At 51.2% G+C, this 13,918-nt stretch overlaps 4 protein-coding genes across 4 annotated transcripts; 1 reads left to right on the top strand and 3 right to left on the bottom strand.

Moving 5' to 3' along the window:
• Nucleotides 1-1,883: 1,883 nt before the first annotated feature.
• LDX57_001902 (uncharacterized protein) lies at nt 1,884-3,892 on the bottom strand (the record flags this gene model as incomplete). Its single annotated transcript, XM_046083549.1, has 2 exons — nt 1,884-2,863; nt 2,923-3,892. 2 exons carry the CDS (start codon nt 3,890-3,892, stop codon nt 1,884-1,886), a joined length of 1,950 nt encoding a protein of 649 aa, XP_045939506.1.
• Nucleotides 3,893-7,419: 3,527 nt separating this feature from the next.
• Nucleotides 7,420-8,942, bottom strand: LDX57_001903 (uncharacterized protein; the record flags this gene model as incomplete). The annotated part of the gene is made up of 3 exons (XM_046083550.1): nt 7,420-7,814; nt 7,879-8,467; nt 8,550-8,942. The coding sequence occupies 3 exons, from the start codon at nt 8,940-8,942 to the stop codon at nt 7,420-7,422; spliced, it is 1,377 nt and encodes a 458-aa protein (XP_045939507.1).
• Nucleotides 8,943-9,863: 921 nt separating this feature from the next.
• On the top strand, nt 9,864-11,129 carry LDX57_001904 (uncharacterized protein; the record flags this gene model as incomplete). Its single annotated transcript, XM_046083551.1, has 4 exons — nt 9,864-10,225; nt 10,355-10,513; nt 10,562-11,038; nt 11,105-11,129. The coding sequence occupies 4 exons, from the start codon at nt 9,864-9,866 to the stop codon at nt 11,127-11,129; spliced, it is 1,023 nt and encodes a 340-aa protein (XP_045939508.1).
• A 1,316-nt stretch (nt 11,130-12,445) lies between these two features.
• On the bottom strand, nt 12,446-12,943 carry LDX57_001905 (uncharacterized protein; the record flags this gene model as incomplete). Its single annotated transcript, XM_046083552.1, has 1 exon — nt 12,446-12,943. The coding sequence occupies one exon, from the start codon at nt 12,941-12,943 to the stop codon at nt 12,446-12,448; it is 498 nt and encodes a 165-aa protein (XP_045939509.1).
• Nucleotides 12,944-13,918: the final 975 nt, after the last annotated feature.

Consider the following 13,918-nt stretch of genomic DNA (forward strand, 5'->3'; position numbering starts at 1 on the left):
GGGAAAAGCATCCTGCAGGCGAAAAAGAAGGGGGGGCCAACTTTGCACCCCAGCAGCCAATAACCGGTATCGTCCCGGTGGGCGTCTCGCTGAAACCTCGTCGGTGTCAGCCCATTGCTATTAATATCATGGGTCGGGGAGTTCTGGACTTACCCGCCAGGTCCTAGGCTAGGCAGGCACTAGCCACTAGGAAGTACTGGAGTAGGCACTAGGCACTAGGCGCTACCTACTCTAGGCAGTTCTGCGTCTGCGTATAATCTCCCAGGGTTCGGATCCAATGGCGGCCCCCCCCCCCCCCCTTCTCGCTAAGAGCCTAAGCCCAAGCAAACCCGGTCTCTTGGGCTGACGATGATTGTCGCTGCTTATTGTTGTTCTGGTCTTTTCTGTTATTGTTCAGTGATTTGTTAACAGCAGGGTTACCTACATACATGCAGAGCACACATACTGTGCACGCACGCCAACCAAGAGAAAACAGAGGACAAGAAAAAACATGGCTGCCTCCCTCGTACCACCTACCTACCTATCCATTTATTTATTCCCTAGACAAATTAATTACCGACCGAGACATGGCAAGACGCCGTCAAACGACCGATCAGACGACAAGGGCGGAGGAGACTCGCTGAGTCGCTCGGCCTCGCCTCTTGGCGGTGTCGCACGATATTCTCATTCCCCTTAAAACGGTTGCATCGGTGGCATCTGTGGCGGTGGTCCCCAGGCCCATTCGCTAGTTATCTATCGAGTTGTCTTTGTCTTCGGAGTATTGACTTTCAGAGAGTCAAAAATCTCGGAGGTTTCCTGAGGGGTCTTCTCCCCTCCGAGGAGATCCACTTTGTCGGGCTGTCAATGTCACCGTGCCTTTTAGTTCCTGGTCCTGGTCCTACTTCCTACTCCTAGACCTAGTACTACACAAGTGTCCGTGGTATCCGCAGTCCCTGACAGATGGTCAGTGGTCACTTCTCCGCCGGTCTGACGGGAGCAAAAAATCCCCCTCTCCCCTCTCATCCCTCCCCGTCTTACATTTTGAGTTACTGATCATCCCTAACTTTTGAACTGTTTTTGCATTGGTTGGAAAGTGTTTGGGTTCTGGATCTAGTTCGGTCTTTTGAGATGGGGGATCGTCACCACCTCGAAAGGGGGAATGGGAAAACAACATGACACCAAAAGGAAAAAGAAAAAAAAAAAACAAAGGATAAGAATAGATCATCCAATCAAAATCCCATTTCTCTCCAGTGGGAAAAGGAAAACAAAAAAAAAACATCAGAGGTATATCCCTTTCTGCCAATAAAGAAAACACGTGACAAAATCAAGTAAACAAAATATGCACACATCCAAACTCCGATATCGTCAGACTTTTTGCTCGTGGGGAGGGGGTCGGTCCCGGCCTTCGTGGCGGTCTTTGTTTGGTTTTCGGTAGAAAAGTGCCAGGTGGTAAAGGTTCTTTTGTGAGATGGAGATGGTTTCCCCCTCAACCTGTTCAGATCGCTCTCTTCCTTGCGTCGTCATCGGATCGAAGTCTAGATCGATCCGTCTATATGAGACAGTCTCTCTCGTTCGGCTACCCGATCATGCAGATGTCATCCACCCTCTAAGAACGTCTATCTCGTCACTCCAGACCCCCAGCGTCTTCAAGGGGGTGTATTGGGTGGGAGAGACTGTGTAACGAGGAAAGTGTGGGACAAGGAAAGTGGAGACAAGAATCAATAAAAGAAGCAAGGGAGAGGCTTAGGTTTAGAACGTGCCAGTAAGGATCCAAGACATCGTCATCATAAACACGGAGGGGGGAAGAAAGAGGGGGGAGGATTGCATCAACAAGCAACGGGTGGTTGCATGTCTCCGCATTATTCGGCTGCCTGCTACGAATTTCGTTTCTTTAGATCCTCTCTTCAGAATGGGAGTTGACTGCGTCGATGCGCATCCATCAACTTGCGTCGTACCGCCTCGCCGCCGGTGTAGGCGTTGGCCTTGCGCTTCCGCGTTGGAGTGCGTTGGTCTGCATGTCTTGCATGCCGGAACACGCTGGCAGGTCGTGACGGCGAGTTGGCCGGCATGAACTCTCGATGTTGCGGTAACCGCAGAAGTGCCTGGTAGCGGTTGTGGTTGCGACGGAACGCCGTGACAATCCCGCGGTCTAGATGGTTCAAGAACCGCTCGGCGCTGCTGGCTTGTTGGCTTTCGCCACGGTTGGGGGTCGGGGGTCCGCTGGGGGCCACGGCCGAGGGCGCAGCTGTCGTCGTCGGCGAGGCCAAGGCATCCTCGTCGAAGAGCTTATCCATCTCCTCGTCCGACGACCCGTCGCCGAAGTCAATAAAGTCATTCACGTTCAGGCCGGCCTCAGGGTCCTCCTCGTCGTCGTCCTCGAACGAGCTGTCAATAGCAAAGTCTCGAGACGGGTAGAATGCTTCGGGAGGACCCATCACTTGGCCGCCAGGTGCCAATTCATTGCCCAGTGCGGTCATCATCAGGTTCGCACTGGAAGCCAACATCGGGCTAAGGTCGGTGCGGTTCGGAGATACCAACGCGTCCGTGTCGCTCTCGTCGACCAAGTGCATCGTGGTGGCCCGCGGGCTGTTGTTGGCCGTGCCACAGATGCTGTTGGAGGTCGACTCCAGCCAGTCGTGACGGGAGGAGGCATACGCCGGGATGATCACGAGATGCTTGCCGGTGCAGTCCACCAAAGCGACGGGCTTGTTGGGGTCCGCGACGAACGTCCCCATGATGGGACCGCGGCGCCGCGAAGTAGACTCCGTCTTTTCGTCCGCGGTCGGGGCCAGGGAAGCAGAAGAGTCCCTGCGGAGAATGGATCGCGGATGCGTGATCGTGGCCGGAGGAGGGAGGTCTTCATCTGTAGTTTCACCGTCATCGGCTGGAAAAGTGTGTCAGCATATAAACACCAGAGACTGGCAAGGCAATCATCCTGCATACTCTCGTAGCCGCTCGACTCGGACGCTTCCGAGCGGGCGTCGGATTCCACGTGATAGATGTTAGAATGACCGTAGTCAGACTCGGCGAACATTTCATCCGACTGCCGGCGATGCCGCCGGTAGGGCTCGGTGTCGTTTTCAATCATACGACGCAGCTGGGGATCCAAGCTGTCCTGTTGCAAGAAATCACCCGGGATTTCATCGTCCGTGTGGGAGTCACTGTCAGACGAAGAGTCGGAGTCCTCTTCGAAATGCACCCGACGGGGCACCGGCGTCTCCACAGCGGTTTCGCTGGCCATGTCGGTTTCACCGAAGGTCTCCATGGCACCATACAGCTGTTCGTCGTCAAAGAACGACGCACCGGCCAGCAGCATGTGATCGTCAAAGACGTTGGGGCCGGTCCAGGTGTGAACATCAGCCGCACCGCCGGAGACGGCAGCGTTGGGGTTGGACAGGATGCCACCCAGATCATGCTCATCCTCGGACTCGACGATCAGGAGCTCTTCTAGCTTCTCCACGTCCTGGTCTTCATCGTCATCGCCGTCACTGATGTAGTCCACGGCCGCGTAGATGTCATCGGAGCTGTCATACGCATCATCGTCGTCGCTGTATCCGGCCATCCTTCTCTTCTTATTTCCTTTCGTGGTTTTGACCCCCGCCTTATGGGGTCTGTTATCGCGACGACCATAAGACGGGGCCCGGGCAGCCGGTCGTTCGTCCTCGTCGTCAGCATCTTCCTCCGACCCGTTCGCATCGTCATCACTCAGCTCTTCAATCGACGAGACGGACGACACGCTGGACACCGACGCCGCCCTTCGCTTTCTATCGGCATTGAGCGGGCCCAGGGAGACGGCCTTGTTTGATCGTCGCGTGGAGTTCTGCACGAGGCTCGACAGGGGACTCGAATTGTGGTTGTGGTCCTTGACGGCACCCATGGGGGACCTCTTCGGGGAGTGATTCGTTTGCGTCATTGTCCAAGTATGATGACAACAACAATGGGATTGAGAGGGGTTAATCAAAAAAAAAAATTGTTGGTGGAGGTTCTTCTTTCTTTTGCGGGACTTGACCAGTATTAACTGGTACTGTCTAATGGTTTGGGTGGGACAAGGTTTGCTACCCGCCGGTATGCCGCAAGTATCTGCGTCAGAGATTCGGAAGTCGGGAGGTTTCTTTCAGGTAAGTTTATTCTTCGACCGTCAATTCGTAAATGGCGTAAACTGATGATACAGATGTCGTGATCGTAGGACGTAATGGTATGGGTTTTAAGAAGTCGTAGTTGAAAGAGAAGGATGTTTTTTTTCTTCGGATCAGAGAGGGAGCGGAGGGAGGGAGAGAAGGAAGCCGAAGGTAAACTTTTTTCTTGCTCGTTGAAAACGAAAGCACCTCACCGTCCAAGAAGGGGACGTCAAAGTGCTTCTCCTAAGATTGTAGTAAGGGGCAATTCCGACGCTTCAAAGGGTGCGTCAGAAGAGAGGAACAGATATCGTCAAGTTGAATTCGAAATACTCGGAGCTGCTGGACTGGGGAGCAGGAGAAGGCAGCCGTACTCCCCAGCGAGGGATTTACAGCTCAGCGAAGGCCATTTTGGCAATGAACTCTTGACAAATATCTGATATAGAGGGAAAAAGTAGACTTGGAGGGGAAGACAGTAAAAGCCAGCGATGAGGGACGGTAGAAGAATGAGGGGAGGAGGGGGGGAGGATTGTTTAGAAGAAAGGGAAAAAGCAGAAGGGGAGACGAGCGGATCAGCGCAGTCTAGCGGCGTCACTCCGTCCAGCAGCCGCCCGTTACAGAACGAAACGCCTGCCCATTTGGGGCGGCTCGATTTTTCCGGTCCGTGTGGGGCTACAGTTCCCTGTTGTAGACTAGCGTGCATGGTGATTGGTCATGAACTATAAACAGGTGCATTCCCATTAGTCGGACAGAGTGTTCACCGCCTCTTCTTTTTTTTTCTCATTTTTCTTTTTTTCTTTTTGGCCTGCAAGCATCGGAACCAATGAAAAGACACGAGTCTGCAAAGTCTTTGAATTGAGGCGATCGCAAGTCTCCCGCTCCAGTCAGGAGTGGCCTTATGGACTCACCATGATGGTCATCCAGAACTCTACTGGATTTTGACTCATTGATTGATTCATAGTTCATACTTCACCTCAGTGTACAATCCAGAGGGGGTGTACATACATACCACGGGGGACTACCTACCTTACTCCTACATACATCGCTGTACCCTTCCTTACAGTAGTCCCGCTGTACGCATGGTTGGGTACCTTATTCTGCAGCTGCTGGCCCATCCGAGTCAAGCGCCTTTCTCTCCCCAAGAATTTGCCAGCGCAGAGATACAGAGAAAGTGGATTCCCTCGAGACCGTGATCCGCTTTTTCTTTCTCTTTTCTCGTCTCTCCTTTCTAGAAGTAGAAACGAAGAGGAAGTGGAACCACGATGGAACATTCAAGGAGGGGCAGAAGGGAAGAGAAGGAGAGAGAGAAGGTCAACGTGGCCAACATTCTCGCGTGTTTCAAGCAGTATCAAGACAAAATTGAGTTCTTCGGGGCCGAGCCATCCCTACGAGATCGGGAGATGGGGAGGAGGGAGGAGGGACGGAATCCTCTCCTCCCCCTGGATACTCTGACTTCCGAACAAATGTAGATCAACCCGAACCGACCCTCTGGTGAAGAATGAGGGGATCAGGGTGGAATGCGCCATGGGAGGCTGCGTGTAGACCGTCGTACATACACTGCATCCGAGCACGGCATGAATAATGTCTGTACAGATATCCAAGCTACAGGGCGGCTAAAGTCTAAACAGAAGAAAAAAAAAAGATAGAAAAAATGAACTCCTCTACTCAGGGCTACTGAAATTTACATCAGAAGAAGCAAGTAAACTCAAGAGGTCATAGTGTCGTTAGTTCCTCCGTAGTTGAATCCATCATCGATCAGCGTCCATCAAGTCATACATACATATTCCCCATCGAGTCGGGGACATAGACTGAACCGTGCATTTCTGCACGATCCTGTACTCCGACATCATCGAGGGCCCAGATCGCAGGGGAAAACCCGGGTTGAGATGTGATTCATCGAGATGAGTCGATGAGATGAGATGAGTCAGAAAAATCTGATACGATGGTGATAACATGTCAAAGCATATCACAGTTGAGCAGTTTTCATCTTGCTCTACGTAGTACTACCACGGAGTCGATGCTTACGGAGCTAAGACTTTTTTCTGCCGGTTTCGTATTACCTGCGAATACATAATGAAAAGGAATAGATGGGATACTCTGATAGGGCGTTGAGGTGGAAATGGTGGGTTCCGCCACTGGCGCCAATTAATTTAATACCCTTTAGGACAATAATAATCATGATCAAAGCTCTGTTCATTTGCAAAAATTTCTGGTTTAATTTGAGTGCTCTGTACGGACTGAATAGTTTTGCCTCGGGTCATTGTCTGCTATGGAGACGGAAGACAGTCCTCCCGATTCTTAGGCTCCTAGCTTCTTTAGGGGCATCTCCACCGCAGTGGCGAGACGTTACCATCAGTTGACGAAAGGGTAGAATCAGACGATTGTCGAGGACGGAAGAGAGAAAGCAGTGCGTACGAGTAAATGGGAAGGATACAATGTAGCGACAAATGCAGAGAACAAAAGACCACCCGTCCAAACAGCTCTGTACGGTGTATGAACCTACTCCGTGTACTCAGTAGGATTTGGCATGCAGGCTGCAGGTGTTCGTAATTGGAGCGAAAGAGCGGTAAAGGGACAGCTGGCTGCAGGGCAGGTGGTTAGAGAGCCTGAGGTATCTACGGTAAAACTGGAATGAACGGCTGAGTCACGATCGGCATGACCCGTCCCACGTGATTGGCCAATGGCTGGCTGCACCCCGCAGTCTCCGTCGAGGTACCGCCTGGGTATTCCCTGCCGACTGCAGGCGTGTCCAGTACCTGCGACTACATGCCCTTTCTTACTAGCATGGAAGCCTCTATCCCGTCCGTCTCGATCAACATCAACCCGTTGTTGGTTATGACATTCTGATCTCATGGCCTCCGGGATTATGGCCGGTCATATTCCCTGACTTCCTCCGCGATCCCCGAATCCTGCGACTCTTAACAATCATCATTTGCTGTCCTTGCCACTGCGAATCCACTCTCCCGCGATCTCCGTCCGTCCAGACTACAACCATGGCTCGCGTGATGACGAGGAAGTCGCGGCCGATTATTAGATAGCTGACGAACCGGGTGGCCAATTTCAGTGTGGGGTGCGGAACTCGTGAGGTAGCTTGACGCTATAATTATTATTATTCTTCTTCTTCTTCTTCTTCTTCTTCTTCTCCTCCCAGGGACGATCACCATTTCTCCATGGTAAACATGAACGTAAGTGGTATCAAAAAATCTGCAGCAGATCAACCCGACCAGATCAAATCACGCAAGATCGTGGAGAATTATTCTTCAACCAAAATAGGCCAGAAATAGTGAAAGAGAAAAAGAAAACCAAAAGCAGAAGAGAGAAAAAATCATGTCCCCGGGTATGGCTCGATCTTGGGTGCCGGCGCTGTAGATGCCCGCTGGTTGGACCGGCCCCAAATGGACAATATCGATTTGGAGCGTGCTGGTTTCGGCGCGGGGGGATTATGCGTTTCGTTTGCTCCTCCACTTTCACTTGGCCCATTTATGGGTGTAGCTGCGGCCGATTCTCGGGTTTGCTCAGCTTCTCGCATTCCTTGACGTATCTCCGCCGCTGAAGCCCCCTGAGGTGCGGTGGTTGTAGGTGTCTCCGTAGCGCGGATTCGCTCGTCCAAAGCAGCTTGCTCATTAAGCTGTTCGATCTCGGCCTCGGTGACAAGACGCTCGTTCTCTAGACGAACCTCCCGACCCCGTTTATGGCAATACCACAAGACGAAAAGTAGAACTAGGAGATGCCTTGTCAGCAGACTAAACTTTATAGGCAACGTGATCGATTCTTCGGCACTTACTGGTCAAGGCCAAAGACCAGAGAACATTCATGCCCAAGACGGCAGGGAACCGAGCCCGCAAAAAGGCCACGATGGACCGGAGCATTCCCACTATCGCAGCCGGTTTCCCAACCAGTTCTTTCAGGCTGGGCACCTCGATCCCCATCTTGTTGGCGGCAGCCGCAGCCTTGCCGACATTTTCCACGTTAATTCCGCTCTTTCCTGCTCTATCACTTGCTGCCGCGATGATCTCCGGAGCCAGGCTCTCGGTCCATCGCTCCGGTAGCTTCTCGATGAGTTTCTGGAGGAAACTAGGGAGCTTGGAGTATGTACTCTGGAGTGTTTTGTTGCCGTTGGTAAGGAGCATCTCAAGGTCCTGGTAGGCAGTCGGCACGCCGTTGATGAGATCCTTGAAAATCAACTTGAACTTGCGCAAGAGCTCCTGGGTCTCGTCGCTGATGGAAATGACCTTGTTGTTGTCCGCCGCCAGATTCAGCCGCTCCAAGATCTCAGTCATGTCCTCCGCGTCTTGTTTCGCTTCGTCATCGTTACCGTTGGTAGGCTGGCTCGGGGGTTGGCTTGGAGTCTCCGGTCGCACGTTTTCTGTATTCTAACCAGTGACGATGTGTTATCTCATGCTTCTTTTCCATCACAATTTGAACGTGCAGTCTGCAAGGATGCAAGGAACCTACCTTCTGCGTGCTCTTCCGTCGCAGCCAAGTCCATCGCTTTTTCTTCTCTTTCTCAATCGGTGTTGCTGTCTCGGTTTTGGAGGTCTGCGAACCGCCGCTCTGTTGTTTCTGCGCCAGCTCTCGGGCCTTGCGCCCTTCCTCGCCGAGTTCCCTGCCAAATTCCTCTACGGGCGACACGGGCGACTGGAGCGTCGGCGCGTCGGTTCCCAGAGGACTCACAGGAGAACGTGAACCCGACTCTTCCGCGGGTGGCGACACGACAGGGTCACCACCGGTCTCGGTCACGATATTCTGTAGGAACCGTTCGTCTTCGGCGGTTAAAACGGGGTCCTGGGCCGGGGGTCTAAACACCGACGAGCGCCTCCAGTTTTTCAACTGATTAAACTGTTGCATGTTAAGCGTATGGTTCGACCCTATCTTTCTTCAAATAACCATGGGTAGACAAGAAAACAGATGCAGACAGAAACGGTGCGTGCTGGTTCTTTGCTTTGTTTGCCAGTCTAGGGGCTGGAATGTGGGACGGCGGAAGGGCCGAGGGAACAAAGAGCAGATCGAGGGGTGTATTTAAGATCTACTGTTAGCAGTAAGGGGACATCAAAGGAAAGGTTCAAGAGGCTAGAAAATGTAAATTAAATCATTAGATTATTAAGATGGACATGCATGCAGAATCATGAAACAGAGCTTTGGCGGAGGGAGAGGCTGGGAAATGGGTCATTCAGGAACTTGGGGTGATCGACGCATGGCTCAGGCTGTGATGTCACTGCCCGAGATGCGCCACGGGTGCACCGCCACAGACGGCGTACATCATCTATGATCTTTACCAGATCTATACTCCAAACATATTGCATGGTTCCCAGGTTGGTTGCATACGTATCTGTTCGTGACACTCTTGGTGTGGGTTCAAGTCTGTTGGGCCTGTATTGATCCTGATCTCGTGGTTCTTGGTGGTAGCATGGATTTAACACCAAGATATATAGTGCCGCATGGGTTTCCAGGAACAAGCATGTGAACTTCAATTCAGGTGAGCCTTCCAGGAGTACTCGAAACATGACCGATACTCAGCAAGACTAGAGGCAGACAGTCTGGGCAAAGAGCGGGGATCCCCGGTCAGCTGCTAGTCATCACATGATCTCCCTATCCTAGTACATCATCTTCACTGTGTCTTTTTCTTTTTCTTTCTTCTCTTCACGCTCCTCAGAGTCGACCACCCCCCCGCCTACGCGTCTCTCCTCACGGCTGTAGATCAGCGTACGCGAAAGCCTCTTCTCCAGGACTTCGTTCCTTCTCGAACATATCGATAGGTCTTCATCTCCCATGAAGACTTGCGATTCCGAGAGGAAATTTGTTCTGGGAACGCTTCCAGGACTCCCCTCATGCGACTTGCATGACTCGGCAGCGTCGCTCTTTTTTCTCGACGAGTTCGTTCGTTCGTTCCCTCTCTTCTGGTTTTTCCTGTCGCTCCTTTGCCTCTATACCTGGTTGTCGCTGGTCTCTTTTCTGACTCAGTCCTTGGACGAGGACGGCCTCGACGTCAACGCCATGACGGTCAAGCGCTCCTTCATCTCCAAGGATAGGGTTGAGAAGTCGATCAGATCGGCCAAGAAGGCTTTCGGTGGGCACGGACACGTGAGAGCGAAGAAGATGCAGGAGAGGATGGATAGTCCGCCCACGGACAGGTAAGTGTGATCTTTCAGATAACCTCAGGGCTATTCCGTTCTTGTTCATCAAAATGTTGCTGTTAAAATATCTATCATATACTAAATCATGTAAAGTAATAAACACTGATTGTGACCTCTCTGCTCTAGTCCCCTCTTGAGCCCTATAGTCAGTTTGATTGTAGGACCGGACCAGCGTCTCTTCGTGGCCCACGAAGATGTCTTGTGTCGTTCACCTTTCTTCGCGGCCATGCTCCGGGACCATTATGTAGAGAACGCCATGAACATGGCAATCGCCTTACCAGAAGAGTATGTTCCCCTCTCAACACAACGATCCCAACCGCTCACCTCCCTCAGAGAGCCTGAAATCTTGTCCTGCGTTCTCGAATTCCTCTACAAGGGTGACTACTTACCCCGTCTGTTCCGCAGCAAAGACACCAACACCTGGGACCTCAAGAACGCCCACCCAGATTCTGGATCCAGCGAAGCCACCATCTTCCTGTCCGGCCTCCCCGGCCTTGTGCTCCGCGACACGGCAGTATACTGCGCCGCGGAGAAGTACGGTCTGGAGGGCCTAAAGCGACTCGCTCTGCGCAAGCAGGGCCTCCAGAGCGGGATCCCGATCGACGTGATCCTGCGGTCTGCGCGGTACGCCTACGACAACACAACGGACGAGGAGTATCGGCTTCGCGCGCACTATCTGGCCATGATCATTCGCACGAGACATATTTTCAAGAGTAGCGGTACTATGCAGGTGGAGATGGAATTAGGGCATCCGTTCTTTTTTGATCTGTTTGTGGCTATGTGTAATCATATGGATGATCTTGAGATGAAGTCAGTTCGATTCAGTTATCGTGACCTGATTCTTGAAACATCTGGCTAACTCTGGACTTGATACAGCAACTCGTCTCCCAAGATGACCTAGACATGATCTACACAGCTCCAGACACAGACACCAAAGAATCGTATCGAAAATATCCCAGACTCAGATTGCACCTACCGTCTGGTTTTGTTTGCCTAACCCAGAACACCCAACCACCAAAAAAAACCAAGAAAAGAAAATCCAAACCCAAACGTCCAAGCCAAACCACGCCATTCCTTTCTCGAGGCCGGCCGACCCTTTAATTCAAGCGATTGGAACGATCGCATCTTAACACCAACTTGTTTCGTTTTGTTCACTGTTTTTTGTGATGCGTTGATTCGATTCTGTCTCTACTCACGTATACACTCCTTGAGAGACGAAACAATGTTTGAACTGAGTTGAGATAGTTGATTCGATGACTTCAGGGCTCTGATTGTTTTCTTGTATCGGTTTTTTGGGGTTCCGTTTCTTTGCTTCTCTACTCTTCTGAGAATAATTGTCTATTCGGTTTTGATTATATGTGTTCACTTGATTGATTTAATTCTCTACCCTGTCTGTCTTCTACCATTCTTGCCTGCCTGTCTATCGAGTCCAATCCTATCCGGATAGGATAAGATATCCAGAACAGAACGGAACCAGACACGGCACGACCGGATAGTTTGACATAAACCAGGAAATCATAGTCAGAAAGAAATAACAAGAAACGAAGATTCGGCCGCCTCATTCTCATACTGGGGTTTTTTTTTTTTTTTCTTTCTAGTCTGGCCGTTTTATTGCCCTCCCTTCACTGCCTTTTGCCACTGAGTACCTACCTAGACCTGAGACCTGAGATCTGAGCAGCCTGAGGCGATCACCGAGAATACGAAGTTGTGAGCAGAAAGACTGAGTCCCCCCCTGAGCGAGTAATCTCACTATTCGCATCCGTAGATAGCCTATTCTATTCTCACCTCACTTGAATCCATCTATAAAGATGAATCAGATATCTACCAATTCAACACCTCTAGTGACGTGGGTAGGTAGATACTATGGGAATCCAAACTCCGCCATCACAAGGACCGCCTATCCCTCTAAGTTGCTTATCGAAACAAAGTTTCTCCTCATGAGCTTAGCAAAGCAAAGTGGGATACAAATAAGAATGAGAAAAATCGCGCTCTGCCCTCGGCCCACACACCTCTCTTCTTTCGTGCTCCTATTAACTGAAATGATAGGGTCTGAAACATAACGTGCCTGCCTGCCTGCTGTACCTAACTAGTTGGCACCCGGTCCTGCGAAGTCAGTCAATTATAAGAGTCTATCTACAGAGAAACCAAAAAAAAAAAAAATAGCAAAACATGAGAAGTAGAGACCAGGCCCCAACGTGCTCTCAATCTATATACAGCCTATACGACTTCCAACGCCTTTTTCGCAGCTTGCAGTATCGAGAGCATTCGGGAAAAGACACCTTTGTTATCCTCTCTCCGGATCTTCCCATTAGGGAAAATCACCCTTCGCAACTCATCAACCCACCGTTTCAACAGTTGGTGGTATTCCGTAAATTTGTCCATAGTGTTCTTGAAAATCTCGTCGTCCGAGACCGTTCCCAGCTTTAGTTTAGCTAGATCCTCCGTGCTAACATAGTTCCATTCGTCGAACTCTTTAACTACCCGTCCGGTGTCATTCGGACCATTGAAATGGATACAAACCCAGAAGAGCACCCAGAAGAATGACTCTAAGCCGTGAAGAAAGGTGAGCTCATCACCCAGCAATTGTGCTATGGGCATGAAGGCTCTCGTTCCAGTCTTTCCATGTGCACCGGACGGCTGGTCTCGTTTCTCCCGAATCGCGAGGTCCAGATCTATGAGGAAAGAAGGCCAAGGAGTCTCGTTCTCTTCGTTCATGAGAAGATTGCCAATAGATATGTCGCCTTGTAGAAGACCTGTTTTCGTATATAGTGAGTTATATCCCTCCAAACAACCTTCCAGGGCAGCTAGCATTGCAGAAAGGGACGTAGCCTTGTGGAGCGGCTTTCCGTAGTCTTGGACAATCACACGCCGGTGCACTCGGTTCTGGACGACAGGGTTACATCCAGATTTGCTTCGAGAATTCGAGCAACTGTGCTTGCTAGCGGGCAGCGCTGCACCGGAAGCGATATGGGTTGATGATCTCTTCCGTCCCGCATACTTGCGATCCTGGCAGGCTTGCGGGCCGCATGATTCTCCACTTTCTAATATAGATGGGTCGCTGCGATCTTGATTGTGGAATTTCGCCTGCGACAGATCAATGCCACGCCGAATGCCAGTCAGTGTGTCATCGGGCCCACCGGCGATGCGGACCGTCTCGTGGAAGTAATGTCTTGCAATGTTCGTGACCTTGCAGTCTAGAGCTTCCTTCGCGATGGGCCTTCCAACAAGTTGTAGCCCTGCCAGCAATACAGGAGCTCCTTTTCATCAGCTCATCGAGAATAAGGCGTTCTAAGGTTCCGTTGCGAGTAATCTCGATGAATTGTGTACCGTCGGGAGAGGACCGGATGCTTGGGTCGTGTCCCAACTGTTGATCGTTCATCAAAAGATATCCAACAAACGTTGATATGAATCTAAGAGCATCCTGAGGATATCAAAAGCCTCCGATGCAATCGCCCCCGCCCTATCGAACTTCCATAGCCTCATTATAGACCCACAGAGGGTGAAACCGAACACATACCGACGCGTTTCCTGGGCAGTGAACACTTCTCTCACGTATCTACCCAGATCGCGCCAAGTCCTTGAAACAGTATCAAGAGCTGGGTTGCTTTTCAACTCGCCTGCGACCAAGACTTGTGACCAATGCATTCTCTGCGGTCGCTGGGCCTGCTGGTGGCGAACGATTGCAGCGTC

The sequence above is a fragment of the Aspergillus melleus genome (genome assembly GCF_016097325.1).
Source record: "Aspergillus melleus strain CBS 546.65 chromosome Unknown contig1, whole genome shotgun sequence".
In the NCBI taxonomy this organism is placed as follows: domain Eukaryota; kingdom Fungi; phylum Ascomycota; class Eurotiomycetes; order Eurotiales; family Aspergillaceae; genus Aspergillus; species Aspergillus melleus.